The sequence below is a fragment of the Neltuma alba genome, unplaced genomic scaffold (genome assembly GCF_004799145.2).
Source record: "Neltuma alba isolate B1F8T4 unplaced genomic scaffold, ASM479914v2 tig00004380_pilon, whole genome shotgun sequence".
Classification (NCBI taxonomy): Eukaryota; Viridiplantae; Streptophyta; class Magnoliopsida; order Fabales; family Fabaceae; genus Neltuma; species Neltuma alba.
The window spans coordinates 24,895-50,794 of record NW_021633684.1 but is presented as its reverse complement, the minus strand read 5'-3'; the positions used below and the strand labels follow the sequence as shown (position 1 = coordinate 50,794).

The window sequence follows — 25,900 nt, the reverse complement described above, 5'->3', positions numbered from 1 at the left end:
AAAAAAACAGTAAAAGGAATCAGCTAGCTAGCTATATAGATCTATAGGTATAACTATATCTTTAAGATTCCACCTATAAACAGGTTTGTTTCTGTATTTGTGTACATATACACAAAAACGTACGCATGCAATGAATTGAGAGATCATGAGTTACATATCCCAGTCCTCCACGGAATAGTTAGGAAAGTAATAAGAATCTAATGATTAGAATGAAGTCACCTTCAAGGGTGATGCATTTCTTCATCTAAAATTAAAGTCAGATGGTCCTGCAGAAAATATATGTGCATATATATAGTGGAGAGAATAATACCCAAATCATACGGTTATACACAATAAATTACTTGGACCACGTATATTAAAAGCAGTAAATATATACATGTAGGAAATGGTCCAGATGATTCACTATTCATGAGCATGTGCACAGTGTGTTGCTGCACAATACAAAAGCTGAAGGAAGGGGTTATGATCATCTGGTGTACCAGTGGTGTCACGTGTGACCTGGACCAAAATAATAATTTGTTTCTATGTATTCTAGTATGCCCTTTTGTAGGGCAAGTGTCCTTAACTTTTAAGGTCTTATTTATGTATTAGTTGATAGTTGAGGATCATGTAACTTCTATATCCACCCACCCATATGAGTTTTTCTTTTTTTCCACAACCAATATTCCTAACCCTTCAGAAAAAGGGTTCCTTAAAGAGTTCAATTCTATTAAGAATGGCCAACAAAAACAACCCAATCGCTGACTTATTGTTCCAAGTAATTTACTGTAGGAGTTTAAGATGCTACGTTTTTTTTCTTTCTTTTCAATTTCTAGGCATATATATGTGATGAACTTTCAGCATCTTTTGATTCCATTCTATGTAAACATATGTACATATACACACATATATATTGACCTAACAGTAGTTGAGACCATTATAGTGGTTGTCTTATTAGTCTTCATGCTTTTGGCCAGTCCCACCTTCAATATATTTACCACAACCACTATGTTTATATATGTATGACTATCTAATATCTAATGCTACTGAATCATATTCAATCATTGTCAGGTCTAATTGAGGTCCATAGTTATTTTAACGCGATTCTTTCCATTCACAGGATTTGAACCTTTGCCTTTATTTGTTTACGGTTGGGAATTGAGCCTCTTCCAGTTGACCCAACCATCATCATCGGTAATTGTATTCATATACAGCTAAACTTATATATATATATATATATATATATAATGCAGTCAAGATCTATTAGCTACATCAGCAACGACAGTTACACCTTCCTCTTACAACTAATCACTATCATCACTACAATTATGCATGGTCATGTCCATTAAAGCCAACTTGCCATCAAATTTATCACCTTACTATTAGTTTGATAGTTTCTGTATATGCAATATAGACAGCTTTAGCAGCTCACTACAATATCAATATGGATGTATAAAGCTGTCTCATTATATATGTCTTTGATTTGAAGAATTAATTTTGGTGCTTTGAATATGGTTTGAAGTTAGAAGTCGCTTTAATCCACCGTATGTGCTGTGTGAAAGTAGCGATTCTAGAAGAAGATGAAGGTGGTGGGAAGAGATTAAAAATGGAATTAACTAAAGGGATGTGTAATGAGGTGAGACAATAATTAGGGAACCAAATGGTGGTCCTGCAATAATTTGATGCTGATATTAATTCATAGTTTATACATATAGACTGAGGGCTATTGACCATACTCAGATTGGTCGGGATAACACACACCAATAACATTTCTGTAAACTCCTTCCTTCCCAGCTAACATTCTTGTCCTTTTCAATCTATTCCAATTTCCACATCATTTCAGATTTATGTCACTTTTCTGCAATATCTTGTACTATCACCACTTCGCTAGTTACCTTATAACCTGGATTTATTCTCAAAAGAATTTATTTCCATTACAAATTAACTGATTCTTTATGTGTGTGTATGTTACATTATCCTGATATATTCCTACACAGAACAAGTTAATTGTTTTGGTCTCTCTTTTTACATATATATGACAATGTCCCTTGCAGTCATATGATGAGCATGAGTAATATATGAGTTAAATTGAAATAGAATACTACTTAAAACTGGTTGCTCGGTCAAGCATCCAAAGCTTTACTAGTTGAGGACGATAAATACAATATTATATGTGTGTGTATGCGCATGTGTGTATATATATACACATATATCAGAGCAAGGGTCGATGTGGCATCTAAGAAAAAATGGTTGAACATCGCTTAAAGTGCTTTGAACATGTGCAAAGAAGGCTATTAGAGAACCTGGTGAGAAGAGTAGATCAAACAGTATGAAATCTCATAAAAAAGGACAGAGGAAGACCGAGAAGGATGCTCAATGAGATCATTGAACGAAACCTTCTGGTCAATAACATATGTAAAAATTGAGTTGTTGACAAAACACAATGACATTGTGTAATTCATGTGGCCGACCCCACCTAGTGAAATAAGGCTTGCTGTTGTTGTTGAGTTTTGAATTCAAATTCTTATTGAGATCATGGCTAGGACAAGCATGTCTCATATCGATTTAAAAATTGAAAAAAAAAAAGAAGATGTAAGATACAAGAGTAATAAAAGAGAAGATGTAAGATAAAAGAGTAATAAAAACTAATAAAAAATTTTTAACCCAATTTAAATTGAGCTCATTAAAAATTTTTCTCCCCTCTCCCTTTTCATTTCTCTCATACTAGATATAGGGTTAAACTACATATAAGTTATTCACTAATTATGAGATCCTCACATTTAGAATGAATTTTAAACAGACATTAGTATAAGATGAGTCAAATTCTTTACCAATTAGACCAACTTTTGTTAATAACATTATTGTATAAACATTCGCATGAAAATAGCACACACGCATATATTCTGATTCTTCTTCATGATAATTTTGGAGTTGAAATGTTCAATTATATGTTCTTGCTACAACTTCAAGTCCCAGCTGTTCTTTTTAGATTCTTTTATCATCTATATAGGATTCAATTCTTTTCTATGCATTGAAGAGGAAAAGTGGTCCGAGTTTTTATGATGATAAGAATATATGGAGCAATGAGGATAAGGATTAAATAAAGAAGCAATTCATTCAATTAAACTCAAAAATATATTATTCTTAAACAAAGGGGGTGACCCTGCAATGCAATAATATTATGATTATCAGAGGGCCACTTTGATATTCATGGGAATCGGGACCTTTTTTTTTTGCCCCTTCCTTTTCTTTTGAAATGCATTTTTTTTTCACTTGTTTTCCATCAAAGTGATGAGATTTTCCTTATGGTCCCCCAGGCTCCAAATAAGAAGTTAATGCCAGCAAAGCATAAGAAATTATATCTTTGTGTGATCAATAATCAATAATTTGCGAAAAAAATCAAATAATACTGATGCAAACAAATATACCATACAATTTCTATACAAACATCTCACATCCGATACAACTTTATATCAGCATCAGCACTACATATAAAACTAAAAGTACCCAAGCAGATCTAAAATAATCATCTAGCCAGCCAGCTAAGTAAATATCGCAATAATAATTACACGATTTACACAGCTATATGACAAGAGCCTATAACTAAAATTTCAACGTAACCCACTAAGCCAAAGGTACTACTAAAGATCTCAAAACAAATATCCACCCACCAGTTCCTAACTTTTCTGCATAATAAATAGCAACCGCACATTCTGTGTGTATGCTTTCCTTTTGCTTCTTTTGAATCTGCTATGAAGAAATGAGAGAAAAGTCTAGCAGTGTGAAAGAGCCATCCTGCTTCATTTTTACATCATATATACATACACATACGCATTCAATATATATATATATATATTTATATGTATATATAGGACACAACTTAGGTCAAGTTTCTTATAAACCATTATACATCTCAAGTTCTCCAATAAGATTTTTCCATGTGTTGTGTTCTTTTCCATCGGAAATATTGGCATAATGGTTATAAGGAACTTGATCTAAGTATTGCAGGTTTAATTTGTTACATGTCATGATGCAAGTGAAAGCGTGCGGTCCGTTAACTAGCTTTGCAGGTAAATATGTTGAATATCTTCTGCAATTCTTTTGGCATCAATGGAGGCCCCAAGCAATCCACGTTTGGTGAATCCTACAGCATAAAGTCCATTCTCTCCTTTCCAACCATTTGGGAATGGCTTTCTTGGCAACCCATCTTTCTCACTGAACATGTCGCTGCCCTAATATTCAAAATAAAGATAGATCACGTAAATATAGTAAAGTAGCTTTCTAAGGTTTAGCTGTAATTTTCATAAACTAAGGGTAATATAATACTACCTTCGAGTTTTTAATATAAGAACTCGTTTGACTATTATTTTGATTCTAAATATAAGATCCCAATTTATTTTGTCTCTCTTATTTATCTTTTTTTTTAAGGATAGTTCTTATAATAATAGTAGCTCTAGCCAATATAGTTGATTAGCAAGGTTACTTGAGAAAAGACAATACTTATTTATTATAAATAACTAACTTAATTATTTTTTTTATTCTACTCAAATTAATTAACTAGTTTTTATATTTTATATTAAAGATGGGAGGTAGTAGTAAAGGAATTACCTTTAGCCAAGAGGGTACATTGCTTTTGTAACCGGTTGCCAGGATAATGGCATCAAAATTCTGTACGGTGCCATCAACAAACTCCACAGCATGATGTTTCAGCCGTTTGATTCCTGGACGAACCTGTAGGAGAAACTAAAGTTAATTAATGTAGAAGAAGAAAGAGACATGAATTAACGTTGACGACGTTGGTTAAGGAAGGAAGGTGGAACCTTAATTTTGCCAGATCTGACGAGGGAGAGAGTGCCAACATCGAGGACGGGGGTTTTGCCGTACAAGTTCTTGAGCTGAAGAGGACCCAATTTGGGACGATGAATTCCGAAACGAGAAGTGTCTCCGATCATGAGATGTGACATTATGAGCAGAAACTGATCCACCACTCTTACGGGCAGCCACCTCAGCAGACACATCGCTAATCCAAACGTTGATTTCCCAAACATCTGCTGAGGCAATATATGCACCTGATCCATATATGTAATTATCAATTATGCAATATGTTTGGGCTGTCAGAAGAAGGGACAGCATGTTAAAATAACCCAAAAAATGTTTTAAAAAAGACACAGAATTTATTCATTTATAAGAAACTAAAACTTGTATACTACTCTTGTTAATTTGTTGTCAAATAATATTAAGCAAATTAATTTAAAACAACTCATCAAGAACTAAAGTTTTACTTATACATGAATGAATGAATACATTTAAATAACTTGGGTATTAAGTTAAAAAAGTATTGATGATGATTATCGTTTTTACTTTTGAAAATGATTGTCTTCTCTAACTAACTATGAATAAGGCCTTATTTGGATTGGTTTTTGTAATCCCAAAAGCTCAAAAATTATGATTGGATTATTACTCGAGTGAAAATGATTTTTTTTTTTGGCAATAAGCTAAATTAGACATAAAGCCACATTTTCAAACTTTTGGAGTTCCAAAAGGCAAACGAATATTCAAACTGAGTTTACTTTAATTGTAAAATCTTCCAACATTTGCAAAAAATGCAGTTGGTCTTCTGCTATATATCCAAACAAGTCCTTAAGAAATTGAAGAGGAAGTTGAAAGAAGGAAAAAGGTCTGAGTTGATGGTGATTATTGTTACCGTATCTCTAACAACAAGAGAAGGTGTGGCATTGTGGTTGCAGAGATCCAAACAAACCTCCATGCCGGAATTCCCACATCCAACCACCAACACAGCCTTCCCACACAACATATCCCCACTCTTGTACGAACTTGTATGAACTATTCTCCCTCCAAACTCACCCATCCCTTCTATCTCCGGCACCACCTCCTCCGCATTCTCCCCCGTCGCCACCACCAGCCACCGACACCAGTACTCTCTTTCTCTCTCCTCCTCATCACCACCACACGTAGTACCAGTCTTTGTCTTCACCCTCCAATACTTCAGCTCCTCATCATACTCGGCGCTCACCACCCTCCTCCCAAACGCCGGCCTCAGGCCGAAGCGGTCGGCGTAGGCCTTCAGGTAGGCCACAAACTGCTGTTTGGTTGGGTAGCAAGGGAAGTTGGAGGGAAAAGGCATGAGAGGAAGCTCGCAGAACTGCTTTGGGAGGTGAAGACGAAGACGATCGTAAGTTTTGAGCTGCCACATTGAAGCTAAGCAGTTGGCTCTTTCCAGGATGATACTTGGGATTCCCTTGGCTTTCAGGCATGCGGCTGCAGCTAGCCCCGATGGACCCGCACCCACTATAACAGCTCCCTCGACCCATACTGATGCTCCTGTTTCTTCAACTTCTTCATTCATGTTCTTCTTCTTCTTCGCTGTGAGGATTGCTTGGTAGTGATCATAAACGACGACGTCGTGCAGTCTTTTGCCTTCTACTTCCCTTCTGTACTCCATGATGGTCAGTACCACCACCCACAACATCTCTCATCTCAAATCACACATACATATGTATGCCTACCAATTAACGTCTGTCTCTCTCTATAGATATATATATAGTGGCGGTTTCATTTGGAGTTTGTGTCAAGTTTTGATGTTGAAGCAGAGTAGAAGAAGTGAGGAAGGAAGGGAATAGTAAGTAGCTAGTTCTGAAACTTGGAAGACGTGGCTATACTTAAAGACCCTGAGGATGCCCCAGTAATTAGGCTCCTTGCTGAACATTTATTAAAGTGGATGTTGCTACTGGTGGGATTCACTCTCCCCCCCCCCCAACACACAAACACCCATTCCATTTTAATAAATTCTCATCAACTTATGATCAATACGTTAATGTTATGTATTATATATACTTATATATGTTTTAAGAAAGTCCGGCTCACGCTAAACACCTTCCTTAAGTCTTGCTTAAGCATGATGTTGCGCATTAGAGCACTTTACGAATGTTTTAATAAAAGGTTGTCACCTTAGTGGTTTAATTTCTATCTACATATAGGTATTATTTTAGAAACTCAATGACTCATCAATTACTTTTCTTACAATTATACTCCTCCGGTCCTAATTATAAGACCCAATTGACTTATTTGAGGAGATTAAGGAAGTAAGTTAAGTTGGTTATTTATAATAAATAAGTGTTGTCATTCCTAAAATATCCTTGCTAATTAAGTATATTGGCTAAAACTATCATTATTAGAAAGATTATCTTGGAAAAAAAATACATAAATATAAGAGACAAAATGGATTGGGGTCTTATAATTAGGACCAAATAAAAAGTCAAATGGGGTCTTATAATAAGGACCGGAGGAGTATTTTATTAAGAGAAGAAGATGATTGCAAGAGAAACAATAGACACAGTGCATTTTAGACAAATGGATTCATTTTTACTGTAGCTTCTTTAATCCTATGAATACGTTATTTTAAATGATAGTTATATTGAAATAAAATGAACGAGTGCACATACTTGTTATCTAGGCTCCTCAATAAAAAAAAATCGTAATTATTACATATGAATAATGATTAAAAATCTAATATTAAAGTACTAATTATGGAGGTTTAACCTAGGACATTAATTATTCAAATAATGAATGGGTGAGAGTGGGGACTCATAACTGGTTTGATCATATCATGTGGAACACATGTATGCGTGTGAATAACTAACATTAACCAACAACCTCTCGTCCACCCGCAAACCAAAATCCGCAGCAAATATTCTGGTATTTAATAATCTTCCGGTTCCAAATAGAGGAGCTACTTAAAAAATTAGTTTTGATTCTAAATATAAGACCTTAATTAATTTTATCTCTCATATTTTATTTTTTCTTCCAAATTAATTTATCTGACTTATAAACTTGTGTGTGTATAAAATAATGTTATATATATATGAGTATTTTAGAGAGATCATATTACATTTGTCAAAACTAAGTAATTTATTTAGTTTCCTTCGTCTATCTAAATTAGTTAAGTTTTGGCATGAATTAAGGATCGAAGGAGTAAAAAAGACAGGTAGCTTCTCTCAATTAAATACATCATATATGTCATGAGACCCACATCAGGGAGCTTTATAAGTGCTGTGGGATTTATAAATTTAAGGAGCTCTCTTTTCTAATAGGTTAGTATTTTGAAATTAGGCTCTTCTTTTAGGCTTTTGCTCACCACACTGGTGCTTTCAATGAGAGTTAAGCAACCGAAAGGGCTACTTGCAGGGGAGTTTACCGATAGGAGGAGTAGGAGATCGAGTGAAGCACCGAGTAAGTCTAACATTGGAGAGCCTCACAAGTGTTGTGAGATTTATAAGTTTAAGAAACTCTTCCTCCTAATAGACTAGTCTTCTGGGATTATACTCTTCCTTTGAGTCTATGCTCATCACATTATATATAGCTCTACATTGTTCGATTCAAAGATTCTCATTATTTTGTTCTTTTCAACCAAAAGAACCTCACTGAACTCTACTCATGAATCATGCTGCTATTGAAAAACACAAGAGATAATGGATTACATGAACTTTTAATTTTCACAATAACTACAAATCACACTACAAAAAAACAACTAATTATCAATGAAATTAGTGATGGAATAATTTTCGTCGTTAATTTCTGACGGATTACCCACAAAAATTCTATCGCTAAACTTAGCCACGAAATTAGCAATGGAATTTTTTCCTCAGAAAATTTTGTGGCTAATTCCGTGACTAAAATTTTATAATTAAAATTAGCCACAGAATTAGTCATAAAATTATTTCTGTCAGAAAATTCTGTGGCTAAAATTTTACAATTAAAATGAGCCACGGAATTAGTCACAGAATTTCTGGGCTAAAATTTTATAATTAAAATTAGCCACGGAATTTCTTCCGTCAGAAAATTCCGTGGCTAAAATAGTATAGTTAAGATTTGCGACGGAATACTTTTCCGTGGCTAATTTAGCCCTAGAATTAGCCACGAAAAATTATTCCGTCGCTAATTTCCGTGGCTAATTTCTGTGGCTAAAATATAATATTTAATATAATAAATATATAATTAAATTATATATCTTATGAATATTAAATAAAATAATTAAATTTAAAAATATATTTCTGAAAAAATTATGTGCTATTTAAAATTCAAAATTAGTATCATTGGAAATTAATATTATATTTAAAATAATTTTTTTAAAAAAAGCATTATAAAATAAATAGTAAAACAAATATCTAAAAATTATTTTGTTACAAAAATAGTTATGATTAAAATTATCATATAGTTTATTTTTAGTTTCTAATAATATATATGTGTATATATAATTATTTGTGTAAGAGAATATTATATATATTTAATTTTGCATAACAAGTTAGTAAATTCATTGCAGCTCAACTAATAAAGTTGCGCGCATACACAAACGAGATCTTTGGTTCGAGCTGTGGATAAGTCACTTTGTAGAGGAATTATATGGTAGCGACACGTGGCAATACAAGGTGGCATGTGAGATAGCGACACTTGACGACAGAGGTGAGGTTGTAGCGACACGTGGAAATGAGGTGGTGACATATGGCATTTTAATTTTTTTAAAAAAATATATTAGCGACAAAATTGAAATTCTGTTGGTAATTAGAGACTGAAAGATTCTGTCTCTAATTCTGTCAGTAATTATCGACAGAATTTTAATTCCATCGCTAATGTGATTTGTGACAGCAAAATTAGCGATGAAACAAATTCCGTCACTAATTCCGTTGACAATATGATTCTATCGTTAATCCGTCACTAATTCCGTTGCTAAATAAAAATTCTGTCAGTAAATTCCGTCACTGATCACATGTTTTTTGGTAGTGTCGCATGCGTACATCACAACCTCCAAAAGCCAGCTAATTCATTTCAACCTCGCTCATTAATTAATATTAAACCATAACACATGTTTTACGAGTTTCAAATTATACCGCAGAGGATTTTTATTGCAGTCTATATATATAACAGTTTCTGATCTTCTAGGAGACAGATTCTGTTCTCAATTTAGAAACATGTTAAGTTTTTCAAAGACCACCATCTATCATAATGACATATCTCTTCACAACTGCAAAAGGGTTGATATCTTTTGTCCATTAAAAAGATTTACATGAAAATGGAACTTGCAGGTCACTTGGGGATTCTGCAGATTTCATTTTGCGCTCATATACACACAAGTTAGTGGGAGTATACATGTGAATAACAATATTGCATATCTCTCGTCCCTCTTTTTTGATTTGCTTCATCATTCGCACTATACATCTTGTCAATGGAATAGCAATCCCAGTGCCCCCAATTATTTTGGAGATTCTTTTATCATTGTCTCATCGTCTGTATTTTCTATATAAGGCACAGCAAACAAGAATACTTATGTAGTGCAGGTAGATTCCCTTTTCACGCGTGCATATATATTAATTTCTTCATCATTTACATTATTTGTTTCCACTTTTTTTCAAAATGAAATGATACTAGGAATGAAACGTACTACCTTCTTCAATCTTTAATATAAGAGCTAATTAGAGATTCAATTTGGTCATATAGATATAAAATCCAAATCTATATTTGTCTCCAGTATTTATCTATTTTGTTATCAAATAATCCCTATAGTGATTGCACGTGTTAAGGAATTATCGTTAAGTAATAATTCAAATTCACATAATTAACTAAGGTATTTTAAAAAAGATAATATTTATTTATTATAAATAATTAAATTAAGTAATTTTCTTAATATTCATAAATTTGATATCTACCTTTTATATTGAGGACATGATAGTATCATTTTTATTTCAGGTTCTAATTGAAGTTATATATATATTGATTAGCGAGAAACATACCTGGCCTTAAAAATGAGAATTTAATAATTTTAAAAAAATGCATTGAAGAGGACAAATATTTGACTTATAGAGAAAGGCATCCACATGCAAGCTTGTACAAACAGAAGAGCCCACAACGAGCGCGCGCACAATTGTCTATAGGCATGTATCCTATAGTTCATTAGGGTCCCTACCTCGAACAGAGCACTTGAGCTTTAATTTGAAACTTTTGACTCTGTAATTTCCATTGAAAGTTGAATCCTTTGCTGCATTATTTTTCACCAGGTATGTGACATATATAGTACTGCTAAACATTATTGAATCAGAGACCATATATGGGACCATTCTAGTTATTAATTAAGCACCTACTTAATTATTCTGATGCTCATTTTTGCCAATCATGCTGATCTTTATCGATCACCATATCGTTTCTGACAAAGTTACTTGTTGAAACGCGCGCATACTCTATAATACTATGCTCCCTCATGTCTTTATTATAAGCACATGTGATAGCCTCTTTACATAAATCAATGAAGTAATTGGTTAAAAGTAGTTATTATTTCTTGTACAAAATTAACCGGAATAGAAGCTATTAGTTAGAATTTATAGTTGGTTAGTGATACGCGGGGGGAACTTAATACTCCCTCCAGTTATAAAAGCTGCAGTTGAGGTTCATTTTATATAATTCTAAATATAAAATGTCAAGTTATTTTATTTTTCAAATTTATAGTTTTTAATACCCTTTTTTTTATAAGTTTAAATGTTAAAAAAATTATCAATTTAATGTATGTATTAGCTTGCCGCTTGGGATACAAATTAACTTATAATAAGAACAGAATGATAACTTATTAATGGCTACTTTCGAATTTTACCCTTGTTATTAAAGTTTAATTTTAATAAGTTTAGTGAACTCCGTGTTTCAATATCTAAATCATTGGGAATAAACTTTAAAAAAATTATTAATTTAATATATATTTAATGTTTTAACGTCTTGATTTGTAAGAATTAGTTAAAAATTAAATAGAGAGCAGAAGAAATACGTCCATACACATTTGTGCCACGCGTAGTAAAAAGGGGGACATGTTCACAACAGCGATGTAATTAGTTTAATGCCACTTTAAGTCATGCATTTATGGAATATAATGTTCTTTTGTTAAATTAGACTTTGAAAGTTACGAATAATTAATGAGATTAACATTACTTGATTTTTTTTTTATTGAAATTCGACTATATCTAACGGCCATATTTAATTACGAGTAATTTTGAGAACTATTTTCTTATTGCAATTAATTTTTTTTCATAAAGAGTTGACTTATTTTAGTTGATTAATTTCCTCTTTATTTTCTATTTAAGAAAATAATTTGATAAGTAAAAATCCATTAATTCTGCATAATTCTGCATAATCATCCCCTCCCAATAAAATAATGGAGTAATGAACTTTTACAATATCAAGATATATATATATATATATATATATATCAAACATTCAGTTTCACCATCCCACATTCCCACTGTAGAACAAAACATTTTTAAGAATCTAGAAATCTATCGCAGCAAATCAATCCTTGGAGCCAGCACGGTGCCCTTATCATATACTCCATCGAACTTTGTGATCTTATAAAATACTCGATCATTCTTCTAACTTGACGTATAGCTGCCAGGTTAAGAATTGAAATTATTAAACCTAAGCAATTGGAAAAGGTTCGAGATTAACATGCTATAAAACAGAATAATGAAAGAAAGAATCAAACAATTAACGGGAAAACAACGTCGTACCTTAATTAATAATCAGTGTGGTCGGTTGTTGTTGGTAGTATTCCCTATGGAGATATCGTGGACCCGTCTGGTCAACTCAGTTATAACGCCATTAATATTATTTTTTGGTGCTGCTTCATCTGTAATAATATTAATATTACGAGGAGTTGATAATTGAAAATTTGGAGGGAGGATCCATTTTTTCCAAGTGTATCGAACTCTCATTTTGTAACCTCGTACTTGCACGACAGAAGAAGAAACAAGTGCTTCCAAAATATGATATATATTCACATTTAACTGTTTGATCTTTCTGAACTCCGCGATTACACCTACATCAACCCAACCATATTTATCCATCTTCTTTCTCAAGTACACATCTTTCACCAAATTTTCTCCACTAAAATAATACTCGATTTGTTTCACTATTTTGGGGTATAACTCTGGATCTTCTGGAGGCACTGGTCTGGAAATATTTGAAGACATCACAGGCAATAATAATTGAGCAGCAGGATGAGATGAAGAAGGAGGAGGGATCAGATTATGAAGAATAGGCCGTTGGGGTGGCAAAGAAGGAATGAAACCTTCTATTTGATCATGCGGATATTCAAAATAATATGATGGTACGAGAAAAGTATGATTATTGAAAAAATTAGAAAAATTACCAGAATTATTTGTACAGTCAACGACGTCATTAAAATTGGGGTTAGAATAATAATGATCTAAAAGCAAAGGAGGATGATGAATATGGGATGTGATGGTACTCGAATGTGTACAGTGAGCAGCATCCATGTTTGGAGTGAACAATAATAAGATGAAAGAAATAATGAACTAATCAATCAAGAAAGATGAATTTATAATAGTAAGTAGATCTCAGAAAGAAAGAATTACGAAGAACTATAGTCATTAACCATGTCTTTTTATAGGCCCTGCAGGGATGTACTAAAACTCCTCCTAATCGGATAAATTAGAATCTTATCCTATAATTATTAAATATGTCATTTATATTTTTTTTATCTAAATCAATTTTAATTTTTTGGTCAAAGAGATCAATTTTAATTTGATGTATATCTGATCGGCTATATTTTATTCAAAAGAGAGTTACATTTCATTATTTTTTATGGAGTTAAATTGTATAACTAATTGTTTTTTTTTCAAGAATTCAAATGATTTTCAAAATGTTTTTGGTTTTGGGTGCGGGATTAAAACTAGTTATATCTTTAATTTTTTTAATTCAAAGATATTTTTAATTTTATATAGGATGGCAATTCGTTGAACCGGAGTTGAAGTTATTGATAAATATCATATTACTTGGAAGTTTCTTTGTAGTTAATTCTTTATCGTACATAAGATGCCTCAGGCTAATATATCTATCTCAATCCTTAACTCAATACACTTTCAATTATTATGTATTAAATTTTTTGCCAGTAATTGTTGTACTGATTTTCCATTAATTATATATCTACATGCTCAATATAACCTAAATAAATTAGGAACCAAGTTAATTTGGGGCAAAGAAGATTGGGGGTAGAAATACATAATATTAATAGCATTAATTAAATATTGTGAATTAATTTAAATTTAGCATATATTGAATTTATATAATTACCAAATTTATTTAAATTAAAAATTATGAAGACAACATAATACAAAATATACATAGACAAAATTTTTTGTTAAAAGTGATTCAATGTGAATTAGATGTCAACATCATACCGCTGAGAAACAAAAGAATGAGAATCAAATGCTGGAAATAAATTATTAATTACTTCTTCTTCTTCTTTTTTTGGCAAACGAAGCCAAGAATTTTTGTAAAATAATATATCTTAGTTATTTTATAAAATCTACTTTGGTGCTCATTATGAAAGGAAATAAATATCGTTATGCCTTAATTTGAAAACAGGTGTTTGATAAATTTTTATGTGTGTGTTATAACGTCTACACTTCCCTTTCCCTCTATTTAGATCCACTTCTTACCTCAAAACAGTTCAAATTTTATATTTTATATAAATAAATGGTTATTATAACTATTGTGCTACACACTAACAAAATGCACATAAAATAATTTGATGGTGGAAGCGACTTCCCTTTTCTGCAAGGGTCTGTTTGGCTCAAATGGAAGGGAGGGGAGAAAGTTTAATGGAGAGAATAAAAGATGAGGGAATGGGAGAGATTTTAATATTATCCCATTTGGATTGATCTGAAGGAAGGAAAAGGGAAGAAAGATATTTTTACATGGACAATTTTATCTTTGTTCTATTTAAGTTGTTTTTATATTCCAATTTTCATAATTTTTAATAAAATATAATAATAAATTACGTTTATTATATAAAAGTATCATTTATAATCATGCCTACGGTTTATATATTATAAATATTATAATTATAATATATAATAATATCTAAACCTATTAGTTAACAAGTTTGCTTAATATTAGTTGGAGTATTTTGACACAAGAATACAATTTTAAACTTTTAATATTTTGATTTAAAATTTTCCATTGATAATTCTTAATTGGAAAAAATCTTTTTTAAACAATTTGACAGTTAAATGGATGCAAATAAATACTGTATCGTTATTCTTCTGTTTAATTCATAAATAAATTGTCTGATTATTCTTCTGTGCACACAGGCATAGGGAGGTACTAATTTATTTAACATTCTCATATATATATATATATATGATTAAAAACATAATTCAAAAAAATATATAATTTAAAATATATAACCACGTACGAATTTGGTGTGATGAGAAAAGAAAGAAAGGCAAAAAGATAAAATGAGAATATTAAAAATAACTATGAACAATTTAGTCAAAATAGGATAAAAACATACATTTTCCTTCTAAATCCTTCTAATTTTGGAGGGGAGGATTATAAAAGGAGGAGATGAAAAACCTTATGAATTTCTAAACAAGAAAAGGAGTGCAAAATTTCTCTTCTTTCCTCTAAGTCCCTCGTAACAAACACTCTAAAAGGTCTAGAAGAACAACATGTTATTAATTATCTAAATTTTTAGGGAAAAAATACCTAGCTTTGTCACATAAAGGCAAGAAAACCTTAAAATTATGAAAAACTGCGAATATTTTAAATAAACTTGAATTTTTTTTATGTGTTCAAAAAGATTGAAAGATGAGTAAAATTTTCGATCTCTTAATGAATGAGTCATATATTATTTCTATTCCTCTCCTAACTATAGACATATTTTTGGGGAAATTGCTAAAAAACCTCTCTTGAAATTTTTATCGCTAAAAGCAATTGAAATTTGTTCAAAGACGACCCAAGTGCAAACTATCTACAGTAAGTGGTTTTATTTCAACGTGTGAAAAAGTATGGAGGACATCTGCACATAATTAAAATACTCACACAGCTTAACAAATAGTTGTACCCACTAAAAATGAGTCAAAAAATCTTAAATATCTCTTGGCAGTAAATTTTACAACAAGATTTTTCAACTTCCCCCGTATATTTAAAATCTCAAAAAGTACTTTTAAATTTTTAAAATCCCAGATCAGAAATAACCACAAAAATATGTTGTTATTTGCTTTTCAAATATTGTCAATTACTATTAAAATATAATAAACAATACTGATTTAAAATTTTAAAATTTAAAAATATATAAAACTATTTGGCAACAAATGAAAAGATTGCATAGCAAAGAAATATCAGTGTGGGCACACTAATCCACCCAAACATGTTTACCTTTTATGGGACTGGATTGGAAGCCCTTGAAATAATAGTATAATACGACGCAACTTCTCTACCCTAGTATTTATACCAAAAAAGGCAATTATTCGTTAAATCAAATTTATATAAATATATAGATTTAGTTAACGATATTAAGTTGTCTTTTAAAAATCATTCGTGACTGACATAATATGGTTAGTGTAAATTAAGATTTTTTTTTAAAAAAAAAGGTATAAATAAGATATAATGCACGATTGTCAACGTTCTTTTAATTGTTTATGGTGGGAGACAATAGTGCCCGAGAGAGATGGCGAATTAGGCAAAGATTATGATAAGGAACCAAACAACAAAGTTTACTCAACAAAAGGTGCATCATTATTGAGAAAAAAAGTATTACGAATTCAATAATAATATAATTAATGTATTATTGCATTTTGACCAAACAATATCTGATTTATTGCATTTCTTATTTAAAATTTTTAAGAAGGAAAGCAATTAATATAATATGAAGTTGGGAAACCAATTGAACACAATGTCCAAATTTTTTAGGGAATATCTGATTTATCTTACTTAAAGTAATTTAATTTATATTACATGAACTAAATATGTGAAAGTAATTTTATCTTATAAAACATGAAAGTGAGTGAGTTTTTGAGGTACTTCCAAACAACCATGAAGTTAAATTTGTTTAGAAATTTCTCTGTTGATTTGTTTTTTGGCCAACTTCTCTTTTGATTTTGACATGGTCCCTTGAACTTTATATACAAGGTCTTAACGCTCAGAATAAAAATTTAGAAAAACTAAGTGAGAATAGAAAGGAAGATTAAGCTTGTGAAGAGGTGACACGTTTTCCGACCAATGGTAATGGGTTAGGATATCTCCAAATTTGGAGTTGGACCTGTGGGCTTCTTAGGTTCATCTTTGTGATCCTAAAAATACGTGACATTAAGTTATTTAATTATATGTTATATATATCGAAGAAATTGCCATTATCCTCTTTTCCCAAAACTAATAATATGTGTAGTCATATCTAATCCCACCACCATTCTTGTTTTTTCAAGTCATTTTCATGTGAAATGGGAACCTAATGATGCTCTCAGAATGAACCCATTTATGCTTTTTATGTTTGCCTCAATTAAACAAAAACTACTTTTGACCCAAGCAAAAATTAAATAACCCATATGTGTTTTTTCAAAATAATTTTTAGAATATTTAATTCTCAATGGATTGAACTGTGTGTCGTTTCAGTTTTTAAGAATTTTATACTTCACAAGTTCTTTTGCTAGCACCCAGGTATTTTTTTTTATTACAAGCGATTTCATTTGAAATACTGTCGAATGCTAAATATATCTGAGTATTATGAGAATTCCAAATGTAGCATTTTCTTTTCTGGTAAGTATAGGTATCATCTTATCAGAGGCAATCATGTTCAAGGCATTGGCGGCTACTAAATATGGACACTTTTTTTTTTACTGGGAATTCAAATCTTGACTCAAAATGTTATGAGAGACTAGTCTTTTCTGTCAGATCCAATCCCTATTGGTCAAATGTAGCATTTAAGAACAATGAAATACATCTAAGAAATGATGTTTGGGTGTGGATGAAAAGGCCCATCATCATTTATCAATGGGCCTAACTAGCCCTACGAAGAATCAAAAAGATATAAAATCGTACCTAAAAATGATTTCTCGGCCTGCGTCCTTGAAAATATACATAAGATCAACAAATCATGGGGTGAAGAACAGTGCGAAACCAAATAAGCCATTATCACTTTTTGACCTTTTTTCGCCCTTTTTGTTCTTCCTTCCAAAAATTATCTGACTTTTTTCCCAACACAAAGTATTCATTATCATTAACACAAAACCTAAAACTGTTAATCAAGATTGTTGAAGATCATTCATCTAACGAAGGCTTTAGCATCCAAAACAGCTTCAGCAACTTGAGTTGATCGTAAATTTTTTTGAAGACATAATTGAAAATACTTGAATATAATCTTCGTTATCAAAACTACAAAGACAACAATGATATCTTTACTATGCCCTCATGGCGTGTGAGATGGATATTACTTTCTACATCTTAAGTTACACTTTTTGAGACATGTCTTGTCCTAATATAAGCTACCCTTTTTTTTCATCTGAAATTCTAATCTATTCTTCTTATTTTTATTAACAGTATATCACTTATTATACATTCTCTTTCTATTTTTTTCATACATTATTTCTCATTTACTTGATCAATAAATAAGGTTTAAAAAATTATTTCTTACATATTTATTGCTTCTTAACTAATTTTAATAATCAACATTTTGATTTTTATTATTTAGTTAGTAATATATGGGAAAAATCACCAAAAAAACCGCTGAAATTTTAAAAAAATTGTATACAAAGACTATTTCACAAAAAAATATTGTCAAAACTCATACTATTATTATCAAAATACATATTAATGTTATAACGGATCCTTATTTGTAATTTTTCTATTTTTGACAGTTTTTTTTTTTAGAAAATCCCAGAAAAAGCCATTGGAATATACCAAATTTCAGATTTGGCCTTTAAATTTCGAAAATGACAGAATGGGTCATTGACCCAATTTGTCATTTGTGAAATTCAGGCGAATTGACATTTTTGCCCCTGAGCAAAAGTGAGTAGTTATTCTCTAAACAAATCTAGGTAACGCTTATACTGTTCTAGTGATTACAAGATTCGTTGTAGTTAATAATAAGGTACCTGACAATAATAAGATACCTGACTATGAAAAAATGAGTAGTTATTCTCTACACAAATTTAGGTAATGCTTACATTGTTCTAGTGATTACAGCATTAGTTGTAGTTAATAACAAGACACCTGACTATGAAAAAGTGAATAGTTATTCGCTATACGAATCTAGGTAACACCTAAACTCTTATAGTGATTCCTTGAATCATTGTAGTGAATGAATAAATGAGGGCAAAATTGTCAATTCGCCTGAATTTCATAAATGACAGATTGGGTCAATGACCCATTCTGTCATTTTCGAAATTTAAGGACCCAATCTGACATTTCCCATATTTCAAGGACTTTTTTTGAGATTTTCCCTTCTTTTTTTTTTGTTGCGATTTTCCCAATATGTTAACAGGGGGGAGCAAAATTTAACTTCATGTAACCACGTTTTTCAAATTTAAAACTTCAATAAATGTCAAGGGTGGGGTTTCATAAATGTACGACACATTTATTAAAATACTAATTACTGATTCAATATAAAAATTGATTTTTTTTTTGAAAAAAAGTATATCAATAGGGCATTGCAAGAATTGAAAAGACAGGATTAGATGCGGATCCAACTAGGGAGGGCGCTTGTATAATGTGGCCACACATGAATGATTATAAATAAATAAAGGATTTATATAATTTTGATCCCTCAAGCCCTTAAACTTTAAATAATGAGCTTTAGTCCTGTAAGAGTGAAATGATTCAGATTTTTACCAAGTTATATAAGAATCAATGTTTTAAAAAGAAGAATGAAAATATATGATTTAAAATTTAAAGAGTGAAATTAAAATCAAAATAAATTTGAGGGGCACATGAATAAATAAAATCATAGTTAAAAAAAAAACTCGGGCACAGAGAGGAATCATGTGGCTGTGAGCTGTAGGGCTGGCGCTTGGTGGGACCACATGGCCCATTATCCGTGATCGATGACCATGCCTTGGTGGGGTGTGCGTGACAGACCACCACTGTCCACCAGTGCCCCTAGTGATGGCCTGGGCATCGCCACGTGTGCCTCGTGGTCCCCACCTAAAAGGTAAAATTGCATTATTACCGTGAGGCCCATGGTGGGTCCCGCGTGATGGATTTGTGGCGTGCGTCCATCGTCACCTTCCCTAATTCAACCAATAGGGGCCTCTTTTGACATTTCCGCTTTTCCCCATCCACTATTCCTCATTGGCTTATTCCCACATTTTGGGTGTCTGTTCAGAGAAAATATTGCAAATAAAGATTTAAATTTATTATATTGTGAGAAGCTAACTATTTTTGAAATACTTATAATATATTAATGTTAATTGCAATCAAATATTCCAAGGTTACAATATCATGATAAAAAATTAAAAGCAAGTCAGGTTATTAATATTATGTTAAATTATGCACCAAATTCCTTAAATTTTATGTCATATGTAAATAATCATACTAATCTTTAGACTAAAACTTTATAACAAATCTCTCCTATATTTAAATAACCTCACACTATCAATTTCATACTCCTCAAAACTTTATTTTCGTATGCCTATAATCCTCTCAAACTTTAATTAATATAAATAAATTCATTAAACTTTAAGCCATTTACAAATAGATAATGAATAACACAAATAATACAGGAGTTATCAACATAAAATATAAAAGTTTAGGAAGGTCTACTGTAGAATTTTAAAGGTTGGGAAGATTATTTACATAAAATATAGAAGTTAAAGGACACTTCGTCCAATTTTGCATTAATATTACAATTTATTTTTAATTTAGAGCTCTTATGATGTTTGAGAAAATATTAGTATTTCTAATAACTGTTAAAATTCTTTTTTTTTTTTGCATTTGAAAAATAATGAATTATACAATCAAAATTAAATAAAAAATTCTAATAACAAGGATACAAAAAGCTCGAAAATAAAATATCTATAAATAAAAATCATGATAGAGAGTTGAATTAAAGGAGAAGATATCATAATAAATTTTTTGTCTACCTCATATAAGCATGCCATCATGATTCAGAAGATTATTCTTCTATACCACTTTTAAATACAACTCACCAACTCTTTTTCTAAGAATGAATCTCATGCAATTTTTTCCCTGATATTATTTTGTGCGTCTTTCATTTTATTAATGAAAAACAAAGTGTAGGAGATAAATTTATCTCCATATATTATGTTCTAATTAATTAATAATACAATGACCATAAGAGATAAAAAAAATACAAAAGACAGAAAAATAATAGATCCATTCATTTTATTTTTCTGCTTCTATTTTGACCTCCCGCAACTACTTATGAGAGCATGTTTGGAATAACATTGAAAACTCAACAGAAGAAAAAAGTTAGTTTTTTTTATAAAAAGTTTAGGTGAGTTGAATATTAGAGATTCATCAGCGTTAAAGCATACTTCTAGATTTAAAGAACGCTTACAGAGATACTTACATATTACTCACTAACAAGATTTTTATATTGATAGCAAGATTCTAACTCACAACCTTATAGATTATAAACCAACTCTTTACCATCTGGATCATAAGGATGAAAAAAGCGCTAGTTGAATAAATAGAACAAAACAAATGAGTTTTTTTTTTATACAAAAACTACTTTAAAATTTTTTGAATAAAAAAACTACTTTAAAATCGAAACAACTTTTTATACTTTGACCTTTTGTTATTTTTCTTGGTATTTGAAAATTTTAAAATTAAATTTTCTATATATCATCTAAACAATTTTAAAAATTTTTTTTGTCCAACAAACCTTTCTACAAAACCATATCCAACAATAAATCACATAACACTAATTAATTTTTATCTCAATTTTAACTTATAAAAATAAATTGATATTAAAAAAAAACACACTTACAAATATTAACCAACACAAACCCTTAATATCCCACGCGTTAAGGTGCAAGCCATATTGCTGTTTGCTGAAATATTGGTATCAGTGCCACATAAATTAGAAAAAAAGGAGGATAAATACAGGATGAAGGCTAAAAGGTCAAAGCCTAAACCTAAGTACTCCTCCGGTCCTTATTATAAGACCCAATTTAACTTTTTATTTGGTCTTAATTATAAGACCCAATCCATTTTGTCTCTTATATTTATGCATTTTTTTCCAAGATAATCTTCTAATAATGATAGTTTTAGCCAATATACTTAATTAGCAAGGATATTTTAGGAATGACAACACTTATTTATTATAAATAACCAACTTAACTTACTTCCTTAATCTCTCAAATAAGTCAATTGGGTCTTATAATTAGGACCGGAGGAGTAATACACACGGTTCATAGGAAAAAAATAACCAATACATAAAGATTTTTTCTTTTTCATTAAAATGAAACTGTTTTATGGAAAGAGACAAGACACATAAAAATATCAACAAGTAATTAAAAAGAGAACATATAGAATCAGAATTTAGCACAAATGGCGAAATCAAAGATAATCACTGTGTATAGTCCCCCAAAAAAAAAAAACAGATAATCGTGGTGAAGCCAACGCTAATAGCTAGAAGCCACCTTCCAACAGCGAAAATGGATAAGGTGGCCGTGGACTGCTCTCCGCCGCCATTTCTGTAAAGTAGCTCCTTTGCTCCTCGCTCGCCGAGTTGCTTTCTCCCTCACGCGCCGACATCGACCTCGCCGCCACAACCGCCGTCAACGGCGTTGGGGACCCAGCGTTGCAATAATTATAAGCGTGTTGATATATCCGAGGCCTCACCATTATACTATCATTTCTCTCGTTCCACCAACCCGAACTCGTATCGGCGCCGCATATCATTGTTTCCTCCGTCGGAGATGCCATATTATAACGACCAAACTCAAAACCAGTAGTCGCTTCCGGCGACGGCGAAGATATTATCGCGCCCAAAGCAGCTTCCTCTTCCTCAAACTCTGTCTTCACCGCCGCCATACCGGACGAAGACGACGGCGATGAAGATATCAGCCGCCGCTTCTTCTCTCCCAATTGCTTCTGCTCTTTCTCTAACAAAATACGAGAAAGGACATCTGGGTCCTCCACGACTTTGCACAGAAACGCCATCATTTGCTGGGGTCGTTTCTCTGTTGTCTCCAATCTCTTATGCATTCCTTGAAGCTCCTCCTCCATCGACTTCTGCTCCTCCTTCAACCTCGCTATCTCCATCATCAACGCTTCGTCTTCCACATCTTCATTCTTCCCCTGAAACAACAAAGAGCTACTCCTACTTTGTTTCCTCCTCACAATATTCTTCAACAAGTGCTTCTGCCCCCGAAGGAACCACTCGTTCGCGAATTCCCACCGATCTGGATCCACTTTTCTAAACCCCTAATCCATCACACAAATCAACAAACAAAATTCAATCGGCCAGAACTGCTTAATTTAAACAGTAAATCAGTCAAAAACAAGCTGAAAAATAGAATGGGAAATTGATGGATGATGAAGGCGCTCACGTAGGTGTTTAACTGACGAACGAAGCTGGAGAAGTTGTTGTGTTTGAAATATGCAGGCAGGATCACCCGAGAGAAATCCAAAGGATCGATGACGATGAAGCTATTGTTGCCTCGACCCCAGGTGATAAAAGCATCGGTGGCGGGATCGCTCACCATATGGAAAGTCTTTATAACAAACGGTGGAATCACGTCGTTCTGCTCCATCCCATTAAAGAAAGCAAAACCTAAAGCTTAAGCCAAGCCAAGCCAAGCCAAGTACGCAGAGACAGTAAGTGCTTACTGAACCTGGGTCTGTGGTTGTGCGAGGTGAGGCGAGGGACGCTTGCTTTTTGGACGATGCAGGAGCACGGTAATATATGAAGGGACGCATGTACAGTAACAAAAGGGGGGGGGATAACGTGGCGTACATCGGGAGGGGTAATGATAATAGAAAAGAGTCACGAGGTTGGGCCCATGTGGCTTGGTTTTTTTAAGATCTTTTAGTACACGTCAGGTTTGGGGTTCAAGATATTTTGGTTGTGACTTGAGCGGGCAAGACATGGCGTACACGCGCGTGTTGGGTGCGTGGGAACGAACCCGCTCTCAATAAGTGAGTGACGTGGCCCCACCCTGCCCTACTAAGAGCCAAGCGCTTATCTGATTTAATTTTATTTTTCTCGTGATGAGCTTCACTTATTGGTTTTGAATTTTTCATAGAGGAAATTTTAATTGTATTTCACGTGCAAAAAAAAATTGTAGAACGGTTGCTTAATCAAGAAGTATGTGAATTTTGAAGATTAGTTACATTAATTGAAAAAAAAAAGAAATGGAGGAATAATATTGTTTATACTATTTCCAGTTTTTAATATAAGATTTCGTTTGATTTTTATTTTGGTCTTACATATAAAATTCTAATATATTTTGTTTATTATATTTACTTTTTTAAGATAGTCTTTTTAATAATGGTAGTTATAGCCAAAAAACTTGACTAACAATGATATTTTAGGAAAAAAATACATATTTATTACAAATAAATAACTTAACTTATTTTCTTAATCTATTTAAATTAGTCAACCAACTCTTTTATTTAGGATCGGAGGTAATATTTTATACTCCCTCCATCCTTTTTATAAGCAACTTTGAATTCCATCACATAAATCAAAAAATAGTTAAAAACAATAAGTAACTCGAAATTGGAATTTCTTTCTCCAAAATACTTTTATTTATGAGGGAGAGAGAGTATAAGAAAAAGAATAAAAAATGTTATAATAAAAAGAATTATGAAAAAAAGAGAATGCGGATGGAAAGAGATAATAGTTTGAAAAATAAGATAATAAATATATTAGATATTAAAATAAGTAATTAATATGATAAAATAAGAAATTTACTACAAAAATTTAAAACAATATGCAGATATTGTTTATATTTAGAAACAATAAAAGAATGATAATTATTGTTTATAAAAAAACAAAAAAACCAAAATCTATGATTTAAAATTTAAAAGATTAAAAATAAAATAAAAATAAAATAAAAAAAATCAAAATTTATATTAACCTTGGTGTTTATAAATAAAAAACGGAGGGAGCAGTGAATAATTAAGTGAAAAAGGCAGTAATGGATCTCGGATGGGGTGTTGGAAGGTGAGAGGCGGGCCAATGGCGTGAGAGGAGGAAGGGAAGGTGCTCCCTAATTTGTGGGGGCCCAAACAATGGCATAGATTCACTGAGTCGCAATTATCGATTCGTGTGTGAGTGGCGTTGTATGATTGGCTCACGTGTAAGCGCTCCCATTCCTTGCGTCTTGCAGTGGTGTTTCGACGTTGGGGAGCATATTCACTCTTTTACAGTTAACGCATCCAACTCCTCTCTCCCCCACCCCTACCGTCAATGTGAAACATTCACAAATGATATATAAAAAATCTTATCATATAAATTTGAAAATTCATTAAAAAGTAAAAACAATAAACAAGTGAAAATGAGCAACAAAAAAAGTGTGCAAGAAATACTTAATGTATTAATATAACATGTAATTAATGAGATAACTATAAAAAAAATATAGTTAAAATTTCATACAATGTTTAAGTTATCTTATAGATGGGATCAGAGCACTCCTTAAAAACATGTGCCTTGCTACCTACTTTCAGTCCTAATTATAGAATCTCATTTCTAATCTATAAATGAGGTATTATAATTAGGACCGTTGGTAGTATTAAATAGGATTGGGAGGGGGTGTTACTTTAAAATAGTGGCATGTCAACTTAGGTAACAGAAGTAATTCAAACTGTACGTATTTGGTTTTGTTCTCATGCAAAATCGTGTTTATCAGTTAAAATTGGTCTTAGAAAATGAAATCATCGGTAAAACTTTAAGGAAATGGAGAAATTAAACAACATCACATTATTGAGATATAACGCATCACATGAATTTTAGATACTGGTTTTAACTAATATCTTTTTACATGATAACTTAATTTTTTTACTGGTTAGGTATTACTCTACGTTTTAGACTTTTACTTTTCGAAGTTAATAATATTATTCAAGTTATATCTTTCTTAAATTATGTTTAGATAAAAAA

General features: G+C 31.8%; 2 protein-coding genes across 2 annotated transcripts; both read right to left on the bottom strand.

Moving 5' to 3' along the window:
• Window positions 1-3,936: 3,936 nt before the first annotated feature.
• LOC114744569 (indole-3-pyruvate monooxygenase YUCCA2-like) lies at window positions 3,937-6,422 on the bottom strand. The gene is made up of 4 exons (XM_028932741.1): window positions 5,684-6,422; window positions 4,800-5,048; window positions 4,588-4,710; window positions 3,937-4,211 (listed from the first exon to the last, which is right to left on the bottom strand). Exons 1-4 carry the CDS (start codon window positions 6,344-6,346, stop codon window positions 4,038-4,040), a joined length of 1,209 nt encoding a protein of 402 aa, XP_028788574.1. The 5' UTR covers window positions 6,347-6,422; the 3' UTR covers window positions 3,937-4,037.
• A 15,786-nt stretch (window positions 6,423-22,208) lies between these two features.
• On the bottom strand, window positions 22,209-23,818 carry LOC114744564 (heat stress transcription factor C-1). The gene is made up of 2 exons (XM_028932738.1): window positions 23,349-23,818; window positions 22,209-23,223 (listed from the first exon to the last, which is right to left on the bottom strand). The coding sequence occupies exons 1-2, from the start codon at window positions 23,550-23,552 to the stop codon at window positions 22,426-22,428; spliced, it is 1,002 nt and encodes a 333-aa protein (XP_028788571.1). The 5' UTR covers window positions 23,553-23,818; the 3' UTR covers window positions 22,209-22,425.
• Between the last annotated feature and the right edge of the window lie 2,082 nt (window positions 23,819-25,900).

Excerpts from the sequence above, each read along its gene's own strand:
- LOC114744569 (XM_028932741.1), bottom strand. The coding sequence starts at position 6,346 with ATGAATGAAGAAGTTGAAGAAACAGGAGCATCAGTATGGGTCGAGGGA. Across the intron at positions 5,049-5,683 it reads CTCTTGTTGTTAGAGATACG|GTGCATATATTGCCTCAGCA; the intron begins GTAACAATAATC and ends TATATGGATCAG. Across the intron at positions 4,212-4,587 it reads ATGTACCCTCTTGGCTAAAG|GGCAGCGACATGTTCAGTGA; the intron begins GTAATTCCTTTA and ends TTTGAATATTAG.
- LOC114744564 (XM_028932738.1), bottom strand. The coding sequence starts at position 23,552 with ATGGAGCAGAACGACGTGATTCCACCGTTTGTTATAAAGACTTTCCAT. Across the intron at positions 23,224-23,348 it reads TTCGTCAGTTAAACACCTAC|GGGTTTAGAAAAGTGGATCC; the intron begins GTGAGCGCCTTC and ends GTGATGGATTAG.